The following is a 23,818-nucleotide window of genomic DNA, read 5'->3' on the forward strand; positions in this document are numbered from 1 at the left end:
AGTGACAAACTGACATTGTCATAGACTAACCTGAGATCAGAGAGGCACATCACCAAATTGGTTTCAGAGTGATGAAGTTTTTGCCCACAGCTACTCTGAAAGATCATCTATTAAGTTTTAAAAGGTTTATGATCTATAGATGGAGGGAGCATTTACAAAATATTTACAAAAATACAGCTCCTTGAAATGCCAGAGTATTTTAAAAGTCAGAAGGTATTGAGTTTCCAAATAACTGAATTACTGAATGATAGGCTAATAGTCTACTTGATTTTGAATTGTGTTAACTTGTTTTAGTAAAGACAAAATAGCTAGATAATAAAACTGAAGCTTAGAGCAGGCATTGAATATATTTTAAAAATATTAATTTAAACCACAACATATGTGCTGTTGAATATATGATTACAGGTATATTTTACATCTTATTAGTCATATATATTTAAAAAGCCAATGTAGGCAGTTCTATACTAAATCCTTGAAGACTAATACAGTGTTTAATAACAATTTGTTACTTTTTTAGCAGTTCCTTAGATCAAGGCGTTTTTAGGTTTTAAAAAAATTACAAAATGCAAATAAGTATATTTAATAAAACTCACCTGTACTTTCACTGACCAATTAAAAAGTACAAAAGATATTTTGTGCAACAAGATCAGAGGGAGAAAATATTCTTAGAAAATTTCATGCCGTTAAATCTCTACAGATTTACAGTTTTATCCAGTCAAATTAATGCAAAACCCCAATGCAAGCATTTGGATTTTGAAAACTTTGGAGGAGTGTCATTTTCTAATAGTAATTATTGGTTTTACATTATTTTTTCACAGGGGAGCTGATCACAGCCGCATATGAGCTTGGAGTAAGTATTAGTTTTATTGTTTAATCAATGCTCTCATTAACAGTTTTAGGAATTAAGAAAGTTTAATTAAGCATGGAGCAAAGTAGATTAATTTATTTTCAAACCACATTTTTTACTAACTTATAAGTACAGTATGTGACAATTTACTTTAAATTTGCAATCCAATTATACTAAATTATAAAGCAAAGGCTTTACTGTATATATAGTAGCTGTCTTATTATCAACCCAAATTTTGTATAAGCTGTGGAGAATAAAATAAATCGGGTTAACAGTTTTAATAAGTTTTATTATTTAATAAACTTTATTATGGTGCATGATCCCTTTAGGCAAGACCTTAGGACTGTCAGCATGGTGGTAATCCAATATGAGTGTGGTCTTTCAACTTTCTAAGCAATAAAATATTTGGGGATCTCCTTTTTAAAAATAGCCTTTTGAGTGACCCTAATTTAGTATGAACCTAAATACATGATTTTAGAATTGACAATGAAATGTATCATCCTATCTAAGTAATATATTGTGATATGCACTATGCCTAACTAACTAAAGAAATTGCTGGTTTATATTGGCATGAGAAGATGTTACAGGGAAACCGTGTTCAAAGATATGCTTAGGGGATTCTAATCTTCATAATTTAACTGAGAAAGGAGTTGTTTTTAAGTTAATTCCAGTGTAAATTGTTTTGACGAGAAGAAAACTTTGTGATTGTTGCTTTTTTTGTCCATAGGTTGCTCATCCTCCCGGTTACCCTTTGTTCACTCTGTTGGCCAAACTGGCAATTGGTCTATTCCCTTTTGGTTCCATTGCCTACCGAGTAAATCTTCTTTGTGGCTTATTTGGAGCAGCTGCAGCATCATTACTTTTTTTCACAGTTTTCAGGTAAATTAATTGATAAGTCAAAAGAATTAATTTTGAGTAACTGGAAAGGTATTTAAAAGTAGCATTTTTTCATGAGATCTGAGTTATAGATGCTCAAAATATTTTCCCCCCAAATGGTTTTTTGTAACAAGTGATTTCATTTTGATAATTTCATATTACTATCAGATAACTTCTTTCAAACAGCTGCCCATTTGGGTTTGTTGCCTACAAAGAAATGATAGTGTTATTCTGTCTCATTATCACATATCTCTTTTTAGGCAGAACTAATGATGTTTGTCATTTCTGAAAATGCAGATGGTCCTGTTGACAATATGAATTTCACCTTTTGGTAAATGGTAAACATCATTTCATTACTTACATTGTTGCTGGTAAGCAGCTGCTTTTCTGTTACCAGGAATGATTTCCAGTTGTTATATTTTATTATATATATTATATTATATAATATGAAATATATTATATATTTTAGATATTATAATGTTCCATTTATTTTTTTCTGAGAATAGAAATATTATGCTTAGTGTATGTTCTAGGCCTATTTTTTAACTGTTTCAAAGCAAATCAGAACTTTATTAATTTTGTCTTTGTGCTTAAAAGGCTATCTTATTTTTTTAATGAAGTAGTTGGCTATTGGTTTATTTTTATTACTCTTTCTTCAAATGACTTTGATAATGACATTTGGTAGATTCATAATCTTACTCTGATCTGAACTTCAGAAGTGAAAAAAAATACAAACAAATTTTAAATTCTCCCTGAAAAGGAAAAAATGTTGGCATATTTCATTTTAAATAGCTTCTTAAAAATATTGTATATTTCATGTTAGATAGTTATCTGAAATGTTCTAAGTATTGTCTTTGAATAGAAAAATATTCCCAAAGTACAAAATGTATGCCTATTTGAAACCAATTTTTTTTACATCATCATTTTTGCTAATGTTATAACGTAATTAGTCTTGTGGTAAAGTTTTAACAAGATTTTGCTAAATCTTATTTTTCAAAAAAATAATCTTGCATTCTTATATCTCTAAAATCAGAGGCTAGATCACCACTTGCCAGGTATATGATTGTAGGAATTCCTTTCATGTATGACTTGGATTAGAAGACCACAGAGGTTCTGCAAACTCTCAAATTCTTTGATTCTATGGACTTGCATCTTTTATTTTATTTTTATATTAACTTTTCATATTCATATTTTTATCCTCTAGCATATAGTTATCTATGTTTTATATAATGCCCTTGCATTTACTTGTATATATATTAAAGTTATTTCTAAATCTTAAAGGTTTGGTTAAAAAACAATTGTTTGGATTGATTAATGTTAAGAATCCTTTCCCCCCTTCTCTCAGTTGGTCAGAATAATCTTTATTATAGCTATTCCTACTGGGACTGCTATAATTAAGAATCTGTCAGTCTTTTCATTGAGAGAGAAGCTGATTTTTCAGGATTTTAAAAAACATGACATAATCTCCCCTAGGTTAAAATTTGGAAATGCGTTTTTTAATATATACATTTTATTACATTTTATGAAGATTTAGAAAATGTGTTTATATTCCTTTAGATGGTTAATAGATATCTTAAGAAGTCATACAAATATTGACATAAATATTATTCATGCAAATATTGCATATTATCTACTAACATGTATTATTAATGCCACTCTGTCAGATCCATGACAACAAAATACCACATATACAAGGTAACATTTAAAAATGTTCTAGATAGACTGAGAATATAATTTTCTTTAAAAAAAATAACTTATTTTTAAAGAAAATGATCTGTATTATACTTGACAATGTCTTTACATATGATAGCATATTACCTATGTTTTTTTAAAGATCATAATATTTAATTTGATATAATTACATATTTATACTTATTAAGGTCTTTCATTTGAAATCAAAACTATATTTTGAAAAGCTCTCCTACATTCTTTCAAAACATTTACCCAACTACTTATACTGTAGTTCTACATATTTTAATATGAAAATGCTTCATTATTTTGAATACAAATAATTGACAAAGTACACATCCTTTGGGAACAAAACAGTTCAGTTGACAAATCTGTTTTGTCAAACAATAGACACCCTTCAGAAGGGAGCAAGCCATCTCTATGGTAATAGGACTAACAGTACCCTATTGATTGAGTGGAAGAAGACATTATACAATGTCAGTTGGGTTGTTACAATTTCATTTGTCGTGTGACCTGAACTTAACCTTTAAAACCTTTCTTCTGTGAACATAAACCCAACAGCAGGGCATAGTTTTTGTGCCGCCATTACAGTGAAAGCTTTTTTTTAACCTGGATGTAGTAAATGTATTGCTTTAACAGATTTACACTTCAGCTAGGCATTTGTTTAAGATATATTTCACTACTTTATTCATTTGCATGTCAAATCATCATTACATTTTGATGTTGAATCTACTTTTGTGTCTTTTTTTAATTATTTAAAAGAACATTACTGTACATGTAGGATTAGTGCTAACTGGTGTGCAGTAAATTAATTCTTTTAACAGGTTTATTTTTTTCCCAGGTAACTGTTCACATGTTGTTCACTATATTTAACTGTTGGGGTTGATATAAAGACCTTTAGTTCCTTTTTAAACAAAGATTGTATTTTAAAAGCAAATTTCTCTTTAAGCATATTGATGCAAAGAGCTCCAATTTACAGTGAACAAGACTGAAAGAACAATTTACTCTGTCTTTGACTACTATTTAATTTTTTACTTTTTTTGCATCCCTTAAAAAACTTGTGCAATGTCATTAATGATGTATTTTAGTCAATTCTTAGAAATGATTGGCAACAATAGCTTAATATTGGCTGTGCTTTAATGCTATATGTGAATCAGGAAAATAGCATCAAATATTACTGTTTTAGGAAATATTCTCAAGAAGCAACAACATTGTAATGTTCAATTATGTGCATTTCTTATAATTGACAATTTGTTACACATCTATTGGATTATATTTGAAAACATTGTGGGAATTCATAAGATCATAAATCAAGAGTTGGAAGGGATTTCAGAGATTGTCTAGTTTATTACTCTCATTTAACAAAAAAGGAAACTGAGGCCCAGTGAGGTGAGGTAATTTGTTCAAGGTCATACAAGTACTAAGTCTCAGAAGCAGGCTAATAGATTTTGTTAATATGAAATCACATACTCATTTAAAATAATGCCTATATTAATATGATACTGCATGACACATAGTAATATCTAATAAAATCTTTGTGCTTTTATTGCAGCTTCAGGATTAAAGTAGCCATTATATTGTGACTAAAATTTGGTAGAATCATTTTTGAAGTATACTCTTTGAAATTCATAAAACATATTAGTTTAAAGGAAAAAGTTCCCATAATAATTATAATTATTATATAATATATACATGTATATTATATAATATATAAAATATAATAATTAGAATTATATGGAAGACTATTATTGGTTATTTCAGTTTTAAAATTTTAAAGAAGTTATCGATTAGAGAAATAAAAACTTTGGGTAGCCATGAATGATTTATGAGTGTCCACATACAGCAAGCATTACCTTTCTTCCTCAGTGAAAATAGTTGGGGCCTCTTACAGTCATAGTTAATTAAACCTATATACATCATTAAGTTCCAAATACATTAGTACAGAGTCTGATATAAGAGTGAGGCATGTGATGGTCAATGTACCTATAAAAACATTCTTTATATTGGGCTTAGCTTGTTTTTGGTCTTGGAATCTGTCGGATGTCTTGTTAGGACTTTTTTGCTTGTTTTTTGTTTGTTGTTGGTAGGTACAAGATAGAGAAATGAGAAATGAATTGTCATTGCATGTTGGAATGGATAGAAACAGCATCTCTTGAAAAAAACAAGGCTGAATTTAGTGATTTAAAATAAGTTTTATTAACGTGGATTCATTCAGCGTAGTTATTGGGCACCTACTTTAAAACTGAAAATGAACTTCACCTTTCAAAAGAAAATTCTGTGCTAAATTTTAAAAAATGTCAGAGATTTAATCATGCCCACCATTCCACTGTTAATCTTTAGATATAGTCATAAGAAATTACATGAGAATGAATGGTTTAAAATGGTGAAATGTAAAAATGGTAAATAGCAAATGTTATGCATTTCCAGATATTAATTAGAACAAATGTATAAGATTATAGTACAGGGTATGTCATATTTTAGTGCAGAGTGGGTCATACCTGTATACTACAACTATATAATGGAACTGACAATATACTCAAACTTAAGATTGTTTACATCTGGCAGATTGTTCTGTGTCAATGTTATTATTTATGTAAATCAGAAAATTTTTTTAAAACATTGTTTTCAAATACTAATTTGATAAAACTTTTGCAAATTAATTGAAGCTATCATCATGCCAGCCTTGACTATGATTCCATTCAGTAATGAATAGAAAATGGAAATTCCATATCTTAAAGAATGCAGAATCTCTTGATTAAGGAATATTAGGATTTTCCATTTCAAATATTATTTTAGATTATTGCCATGGGGAATAATGTGGAGGTTTTCCTTATTTCAGAGGTAGCTATGCATAAGTTACAAATAGTTACCAAGTTTTAATAGTTGAAGAATAGAAAGTACTGAAGCATTAATTTCCTTTTAGAAGAATATCTGCTATGATCCCTAGCTAATTGATCATATATTTTTCTCATACATGTAATAACATTGCATTGAATCAAACTGTTTAAGTACGTTAAAAGCTTGGTTCATTTGCATTTTTTTATAAAGCAGACATATTAGGCTCAAGTAGCAGAGCTTCATTGTTGAAGGAAAAAAGCAGGGCAAAAACTCTTTTTTTTTTTAAGACTGTGGAGTCTATTCTGACAGCTAGTCAGAGTTAGAATTAGTTCAAGGAAATGTTAATAATGCACTGCCTAGCCTAATCCCTTTGATATCACCAGGTATCCTCCTGTTCATGGGTTAATTGCTTTAAAAGCGAAGGCAGTATTCTGAGCGGTGGGCCGCTTCACCTTTTCACAGCTGTTACCATTGAGTGACAACTAAATCCCATGTGTAAGATGAGGAAGAGCTCAATCTCCAATTGGGAGAAAATTTATGTAAACCGCAATCCCTTCAGAATGTTCGGAAGTCATAGACTTTCTTGATTTACTCTGCTTTTCCCAGAAAGCTCTATTGTTCACTTTCCTAAGTCCCATCAACCCTTTGTAGCAGAATATCACAGCAGCAGCAGATAGCTTGAAATATATAAATGCTATCATAGCTCTGATTAATAGCAGTGCTTATGAGTCAAGTCTGATAACAGTGCAGCTCTCCACTCAATTTCAGATACTGCTAATGGAATCTGTCTTCTTCAATTGTAATATGAGAAGGCCTAATTTGCTATGGAGCTTGGAGCTGTCACCAGTAGGGGATTGTGGGGTCAGATGGGAGCTGCCAGGTTTTTGCCCTGCAGCTTGTATCTCTCACTTTGAATAGAGCAGCCCCCTGCCTGCCAGTTAGCTGATAGGCCGCTATGGGGTTTATGCCACTATATACAATAGGAAAGGACTACATAGGCTGACTTTATAATTGTGAAGTGAGCTCATATTTCCACAGCTACTGTGCTGCATAATTTCTAATAAGTGGTTTTAACAAATGTCAGATTATGAAAAGTTTCCTCAATTACAAAAACTTATGAAACACTTAAATTACTAAATCTGTTTCCTGCCGAGATTTTGCTACTGGAACTAGTCATCACTTATTATAGTTGTAATATTAAATGCACTCATTTTCTTAAAATTATAAGTAAAATAGTAAATTGGAATTGATTTAACTTTTCAGCCTTTTAATGAAATAGAGGGAAACCATTTTAATGAACTGAAATAAACATGCTAACTGTAACTTGGGTAATAAACATTAATATTAAAATATGTGTAATTTAAAGATCATTTTCAAGTGAAACTAATTAATATTGCTAATGAAAAATATTTCACTTTTCATTATTTTGGTTTTATATTTTTGTTGAAATTATGGTGTATTAATTTTTTAAAATATGCATTTTGAAATTTTGGAACATATACTTGGATTTTAGCTTGCAAGTTATAAGGCTTTAGCTCTGATGATATGCCTTATTCTGTGCCTCTGGGAATAATATGTTAGTGTATACTTTTATCCAATTTTAGTGGTTGTTGTTGAATGCAAAATACATTCTAGACTGAAATATAATCTAGTCTAGACTGAAAAATTTGACAGAATTTTTTATTATATATGTATATAAACATACTCTATTAATAATTTCTTCTATATATTATTAATAATAACTAATATTAATTTCTTTAAAAAGGAGGCCAATCTTGAATTGGAGAGAATAAAAAAAATCATTTGTCATTTAGGGAATTATTTTGGATTAGACTTTCATGATTGCCTGATGGCATATTTAGGAAAATTTAAAATAAGTAATTGTAAAATTAAAATTTTCCCCCTTAAATGACATCTCTCAGGAAGACTATATAAGAGAAAACATTTGTGAATTTTTGTTAAACTTGAATACAGTCAAATCTGTCTCCACAACAGCTTTGGCATCTATCACCAGATTTGAGACACATGACCACCAACCTGCTTCAGACCCTTATCACCTCTCATCTGGATTACTGCAGTTTCTCAAATTACCAATCTATGCTCCTCCATAGCCATGAAACTCATATTCCTAAAGCACAAATCTTCTTGTGTCACTCTTGACTCAAACTCCAGTGGTTCCCTATTACCTTTAGAATAATTTACAAACTCATCAGTTTGGCATTTAAAGTTTTTATCATCTAAGGAGGCTAATTAAATATTACTTTTCTTGACAAAGTCTATAATCCAGTCAATTTGGCCTTTGTGCTGACCCTCAAACATAATGTTCAATCTCTCCTTGTCCTTGTACAGTTTGTCTGCCATAAATATAATGCATTTCCTTCTCCCCACTACATCTTGGAATCCCATTTCCTTCAAAGCAAAAATCAACTGCCACCTCAACTAAATTGATGCTTCCAACATGAAGCCTTTTTCCTGATCTCCAGCTGCCAATGTCTCTCTACATTGAAATTACATTGTATTTTTTATATATTTATATATATATATATACTTATTTATTAAAATGTCTCTCTGATAGAATATAGACTCCCTGAGGGCAAGGACTTTTACTTTTGTCTTTAAATTCCCAGTACCTAGTATAGAGACTGGCACATAATAGGTTCTTAATAAGTACTTTTCGAATAACTGATTAAATAATTTTATTGTCATATTTAGCCTTAAGTTATAGAGGACATTGCATGATTAAATTATATTGCTTATAGAAATTCTTACTGGTCACATTCCTCTAATTTTTCATTTTAACTTTTAATTAATTTTAAAATAGGAATAAGAAGTTACTTTTCTTAAAAGTATTAGTAATTAATAGGGAAGGGAAACACTTCACTTTTGTTCTGGAATTCCAAGCTATTTACCAAAGTTTTTTTTCCACAAGTAGATGTAAATGTGATAATATTTGATTTGAGGAGATAGCTGGAATCATTAGATACTTGTTGAATGAATGGATCAATCTTTGATGTAATCAGAAACTATTTGGTAGCAATGCTGCATTCACTGCTTATTTAAAACTCCCTTTTTAGACCTCATATTTAGTTTTTAGATTTCACATTGTATATACATATGTATTTCAGAACTTTGGGAAACATCTTTAATTACCATATGTATAGATTGCTGCTTTTTATATAATTGATTTGTATACTTTTGTGGACAAGTCTTAAAACGACTATAAGTAGAATTTATTTTTGCCTTATCTCACAAAGATGTAGTAATTTGTGTGAACATGTGAACCAAGTATGAAAATGACAAAAAAGAGGAGATATTCTTGGTGCAAGAAAGTAACTGTGCAGTAAATGGCTCCCAAAATTGAATGGAAACAAAAACAGTTTCCAGTTTCATTTTTAAGAACATAGTTTGAAGTTAGGTCACAATTATGGGTATAAGTTGGAAGGATCCTAGATAGCATTGTTTTGTGAACAAAGCCTAGAATAGAAGCCTTAGGATGAAATTGCCATTTTATTGTAAATCATGACATGATTTAGATAGTTACTTTCTTTGTATGTTCTCATGCTGCCAGTACCAGTTTTTGCCAGTTTCCCCTTTTCTCTTCCTCATTTCACATCTCTCTGACATCACCTCCCCACTTTCTCTATGCTTGCTAAGACTAACCCTTGATCCCATTCCCTCTTGTCTTTTCCAACAGATTGCCTACCTCCATCAATATTCATCCTTCACATCTCTTCTCTCTCCCGTCACCTCCTATCTGTCTTTCTCATACCTTCCCCCAAACCCCTATCCAACTTTTTAATCTCTTCTCATTTACTTGGTTCTTAACCTGTTACTTGGAAACTTGTCTAAATCTCCCATTTTTAAGAGAACTTACTATACCTGCTAGCTGTTTTTTTTTAACCTTCTTGACAAAACTCAGATTAGCCATTTATAATTAATACTTTCATATTCTCTCCTCTCCCTTTTCCAAACTCTGCAATTGGACCTCTTCATTAATGAACTGAAACTGAGGTTTCCAAAGTTACTACTGATCTCTTAATTGCCAGATTTAATGGCCTGTTCTCAGTCTTCATCCTTGAACTCTGCAACATTTGGCACTGTTGAACATCTCTTGAATCATACTTTCTTCTTCTCTTTGGGTTTTCATGACTGCTATCTCTTGATTCTGGTCCTACTTATCTGCTTACTACTCGGTCTTTTTTGCTGGATTTTCATGTCACAGTGGGTATCTATCAGGATTCTGTCCTGAGTTTTCTTCACCTTTCTTTCTATACTCTATTTTGTGATCTCATCAACTCTCCTAGGTACAGCAATCATATCAGAAGATGATTTCCAAATCAATTTATCCAACTCTAGTCTCTCCTGAGCTCCAATTTTATGTGACCAACTGCCTTGATGGATGTTTCTAACTAGTTTCTTATAGGCATCACAAACTCAAAATGTTCGAAACAGAACTCCTCATCTTACCTCACCCTCCTAATCCACTTCTCTTCCCGATTTCCTTTTACTATTAAGGGCTCCATTATCCTTCTAGTTACCTCACTTGACAATATTGCTATCATTCTTGACTTGTAATTCTCACTCATTCCACATATTCAACCAGTTGCCAAGTCTTTTAACTGCTTTGATCCAGTATAAACCCTTCTGTTCAACATTTAAAACTTCATAACTTGACTCCTAGATTTCTAGTCTTTTAACATATTAATTCCCTCTATATACTCTATGGTACAGCCATACTGGCCTATATCCCATCTTTATGTGTTTTCACTGACTGTCCTCCATGCCTCAAATGAACTCCTCATCTTTGCCTCTTTGATTCCCTGATTTGCTTTAAGTCAGTTCAGGCACCATCTCCTCCAGGATCCTTTTTCAGATCCTCACAGCTTTTAGTGCCTTCACCTCTTAGACTACCTTCTTTTTATTCTCTATATGTATTCATCTTGTATATGCTGATTTATAAATGTTTTACTCGGAATATAAATTCTTTGATAACAGGGACTATATTTGATTTTTCATTGTATCCCTAGCTCTTAGTGCATTGTCTGGCATATTTCTTATTCAGTAATTCAGCCATTCAATTATGTCCAATTCTTTGTGACCCTGTGTGGAGTTTTCTTGGCCAAGACACTGGAATGGTTTGCTGTTTCCTTCTCCATGTCACTTTACAGATGAGGAAACTGAGGTGAACAGTTATGAGACTTGCCTAGGATCATGCAGCTACTACATGTCTGAGGCTCGATTTGAATTCAGATCTTTCTGACTCTAGGTCCAGTGTTCTATTGATGGAGCCACTGTGAGGACCATGAGTGTGAAACCCTCTTCCCCCTTTTTATGATGATAACACAAACAATATAGTTTACTTTATATGAATTACAAGCATTAGCTAAGAAAAATATAGCTTAGAGTGGTATTAAATCTTGCTGACAGGCACTTTGAACTTGTCTGTAACTCAAAGTTTCTACCAAGCCCACCACACCTTGTGCATGTAAACATAATAGAGTAAGTTAGGAGGCGAAGGGCTGCCTTTGGGGTGTATGACAAAGATAAAAAAGGGAAGTGGAGGATTGCTCTTGGGAGCAAATGCCAGTCATTTAACTGTTGACTCCTAGTATTAAGTCATAATTGTCAGCAAAAAACAATTAGACCCAACCCTTCATTGCAGAGGTCTTGGAAGGGTCAGTAATAATAATAAACATAAAGTTACCATCCATAATGATTATTTTTGTACTTTCCAGCTTATTCAGCACTTGCATCATTGATTAGGACCTGCCTATGTGAAAGAATTTTGCATCCATTCTATTTTAATACTGACCGTATCTTATTACACTATGTCATCAGATTTCTGTGCTTAAAAAAAAAAAAAAGGATATTTCCCAAGGCTTGGGGTCTTTGGTCTTGATCCTGACAGAGTCCGGCTTTATTGTGAAACTGGCCTGCTTTCAGTAAAACCTGTTGTTAGCTTGGAAATCATATTGATGTGATAATTTTTCACAACAGTACTTAATAAATATTTGTTGATTGTTTAATTGGTTAGAAGGTGATTTAATAATAGTAAATACACACAAGCAAATTCCATTCACATTAGGTAACAATGCTGTTGGAGGGCAGTCACAACTTTTCCTTTCCTTGACACAACAATGACGACATACTTTATTGAATTTTATGGGGGAATGTCAAAGGTGTGTTTAGAAAAACCTCTCAGATATCTCTTATTTACCTTCTTGTTGACATAACAAGTGACTATAAGTGAAAATAAAATGCCTTGTAGCATAAAGAAAAAGTCACATCATTAAGAGAACTATTGTCACTATCATTATAATTTTTAGAAATTTCATTCAAGGCCCCAAGAAATAAAGATTTAGTTTCTTAATGCTAAAAAAGTTCTTATTGTTTTAATATCATCACGTTTTTCTTATCAAAGTAAGAATTTTGTGTTTTATGGATAATCTTGGGAGAATTTCTAATACCACCATGTTACCTTCATAATACTTGGCATGTTCTTGAAAGATCCTATTGGTTTAATCACTGTATGTTCAGAAAATACAAATTTCTACAGTTTTTAGAATTAAATAATTTTAAGGTAAATAACTTACAAAAATACAACTTAATGAATTTTAAACCCTACTTTAAAAAATTATTTGATATAATTGGATGGTCTGTACTCAGCATATCATATCACTTTCCTCATTAGCATTAATTGCAGAATATTTGCCTGATTGTATTGCTCTGATGTTTAATATGTTTCCACATGTTTTTGTTTCTATAGTTAATATTTCAATATCTAATTAGCATAGTATCCCCATTATTTGAAATGCAATAGTAATCATGATGGAGGATCATTATTAGAAAAATAGCCACAAATAATTTTAGTCTTCTAAAAATATGAAATTTACATAAAAATATTTCTGATTCTGTTAAATCAAGCAGATAATTAAGACTGAAAATAGAAAACAACATATTGCTGTATTATACCTACTTCCATTAGCTATCCTAAGATACCGAAAATTACACATTGAATATATTTTGTAATGTATCAGATGTCTAGCTGCCAACAGCCTAAAATACTTCTCGTGATGATAAGCTTTCCTCTTTTTAAAAGATGAGCACATCTTAGTTGCTGTGTTAGTTTTGCAATTATTGTTTGGAAGTCTTGCCTTGCTTGAAATAAAAAAAAAAAGAAAAGGTTTATTTAATGTTCAAATTAATTTTTAACTTCAAGTAGATACTTTAGTGTGGCATATGCAGTTAAAGTAAATAGCCTCTTAGTTACTTATACTTTTAAAACTGTTGATACCTAGTTGATAATGGAGAAATAACATGACAATTTTAAGAAGGGTAGCTTGATTACTGAATGAAAATAATACATAAGATTTTATACCATTTTAAAATTAGACAATTTTCATTTGGGGAAAAAATTCTGATTTTTCCCTAGAAAATGCTGGTGAATATTAGTTGTTCTAGTTTTTAATATAGCTTTTATGGTAATAAAATTGATTAAACTCTTTTTTTTTTAAACCCTTACCTTCCGTCTTGGAGTCAATACTGTGTATTGGCTCCAAGGCAGAAGAGTGGTAAGGGCTAGGCAATGGGGGTCAAGTGACTTGCCCAGGGTCACACAGCTGGGAAGTGTCAGAGGCCAGATTTGAACCTAGGACCTCCCGTCTCTAGGCCTGGCTCTCAAATCCACTGAGCTACCCAGCTGCCCCCTGATTAAACTCTTTTGCACAATGAGTTTTTATTTATTCAAAATAGTTCTGGATTGATATAAGACAATTTCATTTAAAACTCTTGGCTAGGTAATATTACTAAGTACATTTCTTTCCAAAGAAATATTATTTATAGAGTACAAAATCAGGCCAAGTACATCATTCATTTAATAGAATTGGAAGTATAAATATTTATATACAGTACTTCATTCTTGTCATAATTTTACTATTTTAGATCATGTTTCTTTTTGTAAAAATATGTAGTCAGCTTTATATGCTGAACTATTTTTGCCTTTTAATATAAAATAATAAAGTAATTCATTTTCCAATTTTTTGAAACAAATATCCTGCAAGGTGAAGTTTTGTTTCATATATTGCTATTCCTGGGACATCTATTTGGGCTTGGTTATAAGGAACTCAACATAAAGTGGGGACCATGATTGTCCATATCTTCAGAAGGCCAGAATATTCTATGACTGATTTAGAAGGAAAGAAATAAATATTTATCAAGCACTTATTATATGCCAGGTAAGTGCTAAGCACAGAGGATACCAAAACAAACAAAAAAGAAAGACTGATCCTTCCTTCAAGCTTACATTCAAATAGGGGAAGGCAACATGCAAAAGGAAGCTGAAAAGTAGTTGTGGTTGAGGTGCAGTGTGAAGATACCTGGCAGGAGGCCATAAAAGTCCAGAAGAACAGGAACAGGGTCAGTAGGGGAATGAACAGAAGCTGGTCTGGGTTCCTTCATGAAATGGAGACTTCAGGAGAAATTCCTAAAGGTATAGAAGAAAGTCCTTAGGAAGAGATATTCCATGGTAGCAGTTGCTATGGTGGTATGATCCAGGGTGAAGAGGTCTCAGGATTAGACTGTAGTTGGGCATGGTTTGAAAACCCAGGGGAAAAAAAAAGGCAGGAACGTGTTCAGGGAAAGGTTTGGAGGGAGGTTTCTAAAAGCATTGACTATTCTATAGATTTAAAAGGAAGTTCTTCCTTTGCTTTTTTAAAAAATGCCTTGCCCCATTCTTTTAAAAAAACTTTTTTATTATTTATCATCAGTCTAGGTTCAAGTAATTACCTTATTTCACTACCCTTCATTTACTCTATAATTCAAAGTGGCATTCTTGCTCTTTCTCACACAGAACAACACTCCATCTTCTGTCTCTTTGTCTTTGCCCTGGTTATCCCTCACACTTAGAATGCAATCCCTCCACACTTTTCTCCAGGAATTTTGTATCTTTTTTTTTCCCCTATGGACCTATAAAAGTCCATGTTGTCTCTCTCCCTCTCGCTTTTTTTTTTAATAGAATGTAAGCTCCTTGAGGGATTGGTTTACTTTTTTTATTTTTATCCTCTGTGCTTCACACTGAACCTGACATTTTGTTGGCACATAATAAATGTTTATTGATTGTTTAGGTTAGCATTTAATGCCTTCTTCTCTTTCCTTTCCATTCATATTTAATGTCTAATCACCTTCATGAGCTCTACATTACAACTAGACTAGATAGTAACTATTTTCTGAATTTGACTCCTTATCTTGGCACCTCCTGTATATTTAAGTAGGATGTCCTGGCACTCTTTCTTCATCTCTGCCACTGAAAATCCTATTCTTCTTTTAAGTCTTTGCCCTATTTTTATTCATCATGCTCTGTCTTTATTCAGTTTTCTTTTATATTTGTGTATATATTCTGTACATCCCATAGAATGTAACATCCTAGAGAACAAGAGTATTTCCTTTTTGAATTTGTATTTCTAGTCCTATTTCTAGTTCTATTTCTAGTCCTTTCTAGTACCATTCACACATAGAAGGTATGAAAGGTGCTAAATAAATATTTTTTGAATAGTTAATAAAGTTTCCTTTAAAAACATGTTAATTTTCTTTTTTTAAGAGAAATACATCCAAGATTTAGGTCTTTGGTAAATGTTTGTTAGAATGGGTATTTTTAGTATCATTTAGATATTTATAGAAGATATTATACTTTTAATTTTTCTCTTATTTATAATGGATTTTTTGTAAAAACTTAATTATCTGTTTTTCATTTGGTATTCTAGGTAGTCTGCTAAGATATATTTTTAAATATTGTAATTAATAGACTGCCAGACATTTAGTTATCATCTAGCTATTTGGAATGGAAGGGCATGCTATTTCTTACTTCCCTACCTGTGTTAATCACTTCTAGACCTCAAACTATGTTATGAAGCAGTAATCAGCAAAATTTCTTGGTACTGGTTAAAATGTAGAAAAATAAATCAGTTGAACAGATTACATGAGCATCATTCAGAAACAACTAAACTCCGTAACCCAGTGTTTGTTATAAACTACTTGGGGAACTATTACTAGTTGGCAAGAACTCCTAGGAAAACTGACAAGCAGATCGACCAAAAATATATTTGACCATTTTATGCCATATGCCATTTAAGGTTCAAATGCATAGTAAAAAAAAGGTCATACATTTTTAAAATTGGGAGGAAAATAGACAGTAACATCTTTCACAGTAATGACTAGAGAAGAAATTATTAATCAAACAAGGGGTCAAAGAGAACACAAATGATAAAGCAGACAATTTCAATGACTTGAAATTGAAAAAAAAATTAACCAAAAACTCTTACATGAACAAAATGAATGAAGCTAGGATAAGTAGGGAAACTTGATTTAGGAAAAAATCTTTGCATCAAATATCCCAGATATAAGTTTGATATTACAAGATATGTGGGGGATTAATCCAAATGTTCTGGAACAAAAGTCATTACCCAATTGATTATAGATTTAGAACCAGAAGGGATTTTGTAGGCAATCAATTCCAAGTCCTTCATTTAAAAGGTGAGAAAACTAAGGCACAGGCATGTTAAGGGTTTTGCTCATGACCATACAACTAAGAAGTTTCTCAATTAAGTTTTGAACTGAGATTTTCCTGCCTCTAAGCACACTTCTCTATCTGCTATACTATCAAGTAATGTTAGCTAAGAGGTTGGATAGTTAAGAGATATGAATAGTCTTCAAAAGAAGAATTGTAAAATATTAACCTTATAAAAGATTCTTACAAATCACTAATATAGCAGTGCAAATTAAAACAACACTGAAGCTTTGCCTTAATGTTCAGCAAGTTCTCAAAGATGACAAAGATGGAAATGTTGGAGGGGCTGCTGAAAGACAGGCAACACTAGGTACATTAAAACACTGTTAGAAATGTGGATTCCTCTAACCATTGTGGAACTCCATTTGGGATTAGGGTAATTATTTATAATAGCACTTTTATGGTAACAACTGGAAACAAAGTAATTGTTCATTGGGGATGGTTAGTCCATTGAGATAGTTAAACAAATTGTGGAACATGAATATAATTGAATAGTACTGCAATGTAAATAATGAAATCGAATTCACAGAAACATGGGAAAGATATATGAACTGATGAAAAATTAAATAAGCAAAACTAGAAAACTATGTAGTCATATATAGAGTAATTACAGCAATGTAAATTGTTGTTTTGGTGTTCAGTTGTTCTTTGCTGATGATTTTATATTTTATATTTTTGCTTCATGACCCCATTTGGGATTTTCTTGGCAAAAAGAGTAGAATGGTTTGCCATTTCCTTCTCCAGCTCATTTTCCAGATGAGGAAACCAAGGCAAACAGGATGACTTGCCCAGGGTCACATAGCTAGTAAGTGTCAGATTTGAACTAAGAAGATGAGTCTTTCCCACTCCAGGCTTGGTTCTTTATCCCTTGGCACCACCTAACTGCCTAAATGTAAATAGAATTTAAAAAAAAAAATGGAATTCTTTGTAAGTGTAATAAACTATCCTGATCCTGGAGAAATGAAAAGAAAATGAACTTTCTTACTTGAAAAAAAATTGATGCTTTTTGTTGTTAAATCACTGTGACTTTCAGTCTGCCTTTTTATTAATTGCCTCCCCCCCCCATGCAGAATCTCTATCTTCCTTTAAAATGCAACTCAAGCATCAACTATTTTTTTTAAAACCCTTACTTTCTGCCTTAGAATCAATGCTGTGTATTAGTTCCAAGGCAGAAGAGTGATAAGGGCTAGGCAATGGGGGTTAAGTGACTTGTCCAGGTTCACACATCTAGGAAGTGTCTCTGGTCACATTTGAACCCAGGACCTCCCATCTGTGTGCCTGACTCTCAATCCACTGAGCTACCAGCTGCCCCTCAAGCATCAACTTTAAAAAAATGTTTCTTAATTTTAAGATTTATTTCATGAAATATTTTCCAATTACACATAAACATTTTAAAATTTGGGTTTCAGGATCTCTCTCCCCCTCCACCCCCTCCTTGAGAAGGCAAACACTTTGATTTTACCTGTGAGATCATGCCAAATGTATTTCCATATTAACTATATTGCAAAAACTAAACTAAAAATATAGTATAGTATATAATAAAATAAAAATATAGTCTTTCGTTCTCTCTGGAGGGGAATAACATTTTTCCTCATGTGTACTTTGGTACTATCTTGAATCCTTGTCTTGACCATAGTAGCTAAGTTCTTCACAGTTGAGCATCCTTATAATATTGCTTTTACTGTCTGCAATATTCTCCTGATTCTGCTCACTTCTCTTTACGTGAGTTCATATACATACATGAATCCCTAGGTTTTTCTGAAACCATCCTGCTTGTCATTTCTTATAGCACAATAATGTACCATTACAATCATATACCATAATTTGTTCAGTCATTCCCTAATCAATGGGCATTCCCTCGACTTCCAATTCTTGCAACCACAAAAAATATTGCTATAAACATTTTTGTACATATAGTTCCTTTTTTCCTTTTCTTTGATCTCTTTGGAATATAAACCCAGCAGTGGTGTTGCTGAGTCAAAGGGGTATGCAATTTTATAGCCCTTTGAGTATAGTTCCAAATTATTCTCCAGAATGATTAGACTGGTTTGCAACTTGACTAACAATGCATTGGTGTCCCAATTTTTTCCATATCCTCTCCAGCATTTGTCATTTGCTTTTTTTTTGCCACTCTGATATATGTGAGGTGATATCTCAGAATTTTAATTTGCATTTCTCTAGTTAATAGTGATTTAGAGCATTTAAAAATATAATTATAGTAGCTTTGTTTCTTTCCTCTGAAGACTGACTGTTCATATAATTAACTGATATCAAATCATATTTTTGTAACTTTGGCTCTAGTTCCCTGTATAGTTGAGAAATGGGGCCTTTATAAAAGAAACTAGTTGCAAACGTTTTTTTTCCCTCCACCTTGCTTTTTGTCTTTCTAATTTTGACTACATTAATTTTGTTTGTAAAAGCTTTTTAATTTCATGTAATCAAAATTATTGATTTTACTTCCCATAATCTCTTGTATCTCATTTAGTCATAAACTTTTCTCTTATCCATGGATCTGATGGGTACATTTTCCCATGCTCTGCTAATTTCTTTCTTTCTTTTTTTTATCCTTCCCTCTTGGAACCAATACTTGATATTAGTTCCAAGGCAGAAGAGTAGTAAGGGCTAAGCAGTTGGGGTTAAGTGGCTTTCCCAGGGCCACAAAACTAGAAAATGCTTGAGGTCAGATTTGAACTTATCAGGCCTTAGTATCCACTAAGTCAAATAACTGCCCCTCCCAAATTTATTTTTAATATCACCCTTTATGTCTAAATCATTTATCCATTTTCATCTTTTCTTGGCATATGGTGTGAGATATTGGTCTAAGCCTAGTCTCTGCCAAAGTACTTTTTAATTTTCTCGGCAATTTTTGCCAAATGTTGAACTCTTATCCCAAAAGCTTGGATTTGGGAGATTATCAAACACTAGACTACTATAGTCATTTATTACTGTGTATTATGTGCCAGATCTATTCCATTGACCCACCACTTCCTGGTGACTTATGTGGATTTATTAATTGATTCAGCTAGTTTTTTAGTTGATTCTTTGGGGTTCTTTAAGTATATACCATTATAATATTTGTGAAGAGTGATAGTTCTGTTTCCTCACTGCCTCATTTTATTCCTTTAGATTTTATTGTTTATTGCTATGACTAGCATTTGTAATATAATATTTAATAATAGTGACAATTATGGACATCCTTACTTTTCCTCTGATGTTATTGGGGAGGATTTTGGCTCATCTTCATTACAGATAATGCTTGCTCTTGATTTTAGATAGATTGTACTTATTTTAAGAAAAGTTCCATTGATTCCTATTTGTTTTTGTTTTTAATTTTTGTTTTTGTTTTTAATAGGAATAAGTTTGTATTTTGTCAAAAGTTTTTCCACATCTATTAGTATAATCATATGATTTTTGTTGTTTTTGTTACTGATATGACCAGTTATACTAGTCATTTTCCTAATATTGAACCAGCTCTGAATTCTTGGTATAAATCCTACCTGGTCATAGTATATGATCATTATGACATTTTGGTGTAGGCTCCTTGCTTGTATTTTATTTACAATTTAAGTATTTATATTCATTGAGGAAATTGGTCCGTGGTTTTTTTTCTTTATTTTTGTTCTCCTTGGTTGAAGTATCAAAACAATATTTATGTTATGAAAGAAATTTGGTAGGAATCATTTACCTCTTTTTTCAATTAGTTTTTATAGTATTGAGACTAATTCTCTTTTTTTAAACCCTCACACTCAGAATAAATACTAAATAATGGTTCCAAGACAGAAGAGCAGACTAGGCAGGTAAAGGACTTACCCAGGGCCACATAGCTATTAAAGTGTCTGTGGCCAGATTTGAACCCAGGATCTCCCATCTCTCAGCCTGACTTTCTATCTACTAAGCCACTTAGCTGCCCCAGGATTCAGTATTTTTTAAATGTTTGGTAGATTTCACTTGTGAATCCTTCTGATCCTAAGGATATTTTCTTAGGGAGCGCATTGATGGCTTTTTCTAAGACAGGATTATTTAGTTATTCTGTTTCCGCTTCTGTTAATCTGAACAGTTTATGTTTTTGTAAATATTCCTCCATTTCACTTAGATTGCCAGTTTTATGGGCATATAATTGTACAAAACAACACATAATTACTTTAATTTCATCTTTATTTGTGTTGCATTCACCCTTTTCATTTTTTTGATAACTGCAAATATAGTTTTTCTTTTTCTAAAAATCAATTTAGCCAACAGTTTATATATTTTATTGAGTTTTAAAAATTAAAACAATTCCAAGTTTTATTTATTAATTCAGTTGTCTTTTTACTTTCAATTTTATTCATCTTTCCTTTGATTTTCAGGATGTGTATTTTGGTGTTTAATTGGGAATTTTTAACTTGTTCTTTTTCTAGTATTTTTTAAGTGGCATAAATGAATTCATTCATTGACCTGCTCTTTTTCTCTTTCATTGATGTACACACATTTAGAGATATAAAAATTTCCCCAAATACTGTTTTGGTTACATCCCACAAATTTTGGAATGTTGTCTTGTCATTCTTTTTAATGAAATTTATTGTTTCTATGATTTAGTTTCCAATTAATATTTAACATATGCTTCCATGATTTTATATTTAATGTAATTTTTATTGCATTATGATCTGAAGAGGCTGTTTGTTATTTCTGCTTTTCTGCATTTAGTTGCATGGCATCAACTTTTAAATACCTTTTCCTTATCCTCCCAACTGGTAGTATTCTCCTTCCCAAATTACCTTGTAGTCACCTGCTTTTTATTCATTCTCTAATTAAATTTTACGTATATTCTTTTACATTTTTATCCTATTTATATATATATATATAGGAAAGCTATATACTTGTCTTTCCTGTAAGGATTTAAATTCCTTGTGAATAGAGATTCTTTCATTCTTTGTATTTGTATACTCAGTGCCTAGTATTGTGCTTGGGACATAGCAGAATCTTAGTAAATACTTGGGTTAATTGATTTCCTACCCCCATCTTTTGTTTGAATCTTTCCTTGTGACAAAGAGCAAAAAACCTAAAACACTGAATATAGAAATCTTGTCTGATATTATATATGTAATCTAGCCTAGTGGGCCTCCTAGTATATTTCATTATCTTGACTCTAGGACACTAATTTTTTTTTAATTACATAGTTCAGTTTTCTTTTTATTTAAGTTGTGTACCATTTTTTTCTTGGTTATGTTCATTTTTTAAAATATCAGTTTTTATTTATATTTTCTTTCTTAAATCACTATAGTATCACATACCTCCTCTCCCTCCCAGAGAGCCATCTCATATGACAAATAGTATTTTTTAGAGGGGAAAAGGAAAAAAGTCAACACAACTACTGATAATACACTGAAAAAGCCTGAAAACATGTGCAATGTACCTATGAACCTCTCATCTTCATAAGTGGGTAGGTTGGGTATGTCTTGTCATATTTCTTCATTTGAGTCCAATTTGATCTTCATAATTTTGTTATATTTACTTTTGATTTTTTAGTGTGTGTTCTTTCTATTTACATTGTTGTCATTACTATGTATATTTTTTCTTGTTTCTGCTTATTTCATTCTATATCAATTCATAGCAATCTTTCCATGCTTCTTCATATTCATCATACTCATTGTTTCTACAACACAATAATATTTCATTATATTCACATACCACAATTTGTTTAGCCATTCCCTAATTTATGGGCATTTACTTTTTTCCCAAGACGAAGTTATCACAAAAAAGTACTACTCTAAGTGTTTTGAAGTATATGGGGACTTTTCTCTTATTATTGGTTTCATTAGGTATGATCTCATGTAATGGAGATTGAATGATTGAAAGGGTAAGAACATTTTAGTCATTTTACCTGCCTAATTTCAAGTTGCTTTCAAATGTAGTTGTACTATTTTATAAGTCCACCAACAATGTATTAGTGTGCCTTGTTCCATAACCTTCCAACAATGACTTTTGCCATTTTTGCCAGCTTTTACAGGGCGAAGTGAAACCTTGGCCTTGTTTTTTTTAATTTTTTAAACCTTTGTCTTCAGTCTTATAATCAATATTGTATATTTGTTCCAAGGCAGAAGAGCAGTAAGGCATGAGGATTAAGTGACTTACTCAGAGTCACACAATTAGGAAGTACCTGAATCCAAATTTGAACCCAGGACACCCTGTCCCTAGGCCTGGCTCTCAACATATTGAGGCACCTAACTGCCCCGCCTTTAGGCTTATTTTGATTTGAATGTCTTTTATTAGTAATACTTAGAAACATTTTTTTTGGTAGTTGTAAACACTCTGTAGTTCTTTTGAGAACTATTCAATTTCCTTTGACCATTTGTTTATTAAGAAATGACTATTAGTTATATATATTTTTTCTTTAAATAAGGCAATCTAGTTTTATTTATTCATGCAGTGGTCTTTTTACTTTCAGTTTTATTCATCTCTCCTTTGATTTTCAGCATTTCTATTTTGACATTTAATTGGGAGTTTTAATTTATTCTTTTGCTAATATTTTTTAAGTTACACTCCCAATAAACTGATTTGCTTTTTCTCTCTTTTTTGGAAGTATACATTTAGAGATATAAAGCTTCACCTACATTTTGCCTTGACTGCATCTCATAAATCTTGGTATGTTATCTCATTGTTGTCATTATTTTCTGATGAAATTATTTATTGTTTCTATGATTTGTTCTTTGACTCATTCATTTTTTTTAAACCTTTAACTTCTGTCTTTGAATTGTTACTAAGTATCATTTCCAAGGCAGAAAAGCAGTAAGGTCTAGGTCATTGAGGTTAAATGACTTGCCTCAGGGTCACCACTGCTAGGAAGTATTTGAAACCAGATTTAAGTTCAGGACCTGTCTCCAGGCCTGGTTGTCTGTTGTAAAGGGTGAAATTATGGCTGAGACTGAATGTATAATTAATTTAGGTCGCCAAGGATTTTATTTATAAAATCCTAATGAAAAACCCAACAATAAAATACCCAAGTCAGCTGCCAAATTTTATGGTGATTT

General features: G+C 31.8%; 1 protein-coding gene across 1 annotated transcript in view; it reads left to right on the forward strand.

Moving 5' to 3' along the window:
- TMEM260 (transmembrane protein 260) overlaps positions 1-23,818 on the forward strand; it is a 106,518-nt gene that overhangs the window by 4,419 nt on the left and 78,281 nt on the right. The window contains exons 2-3 of the mRNA XM_007472937.3: positions 819-850; positions 1,575-1,726. Of these exons, the coding sequence (XP_007472999.1) occupies positions 819-850; positions 1,575-1,726 (184 nt within the window). The remainder of the gene's footprint in view (positions 1-818; positions 851-1,574; positions 1,727-23,818) is intronic.

Source organism: Monodelphis domestica, chromosome 1 (assembly GCF_027887165.1).
Source record: "Monodelphis domestica isolate mMonDom1 chromosome 1, mMonDom1.pri, whole genome shotgun sequence".
Taxonomy (NCBI): Eukaryota; Metazoa; Chordata; class Mammalia; order Didelphimorphia; family Didelphidae; genus Monodelphis; species Monodelphis domestica.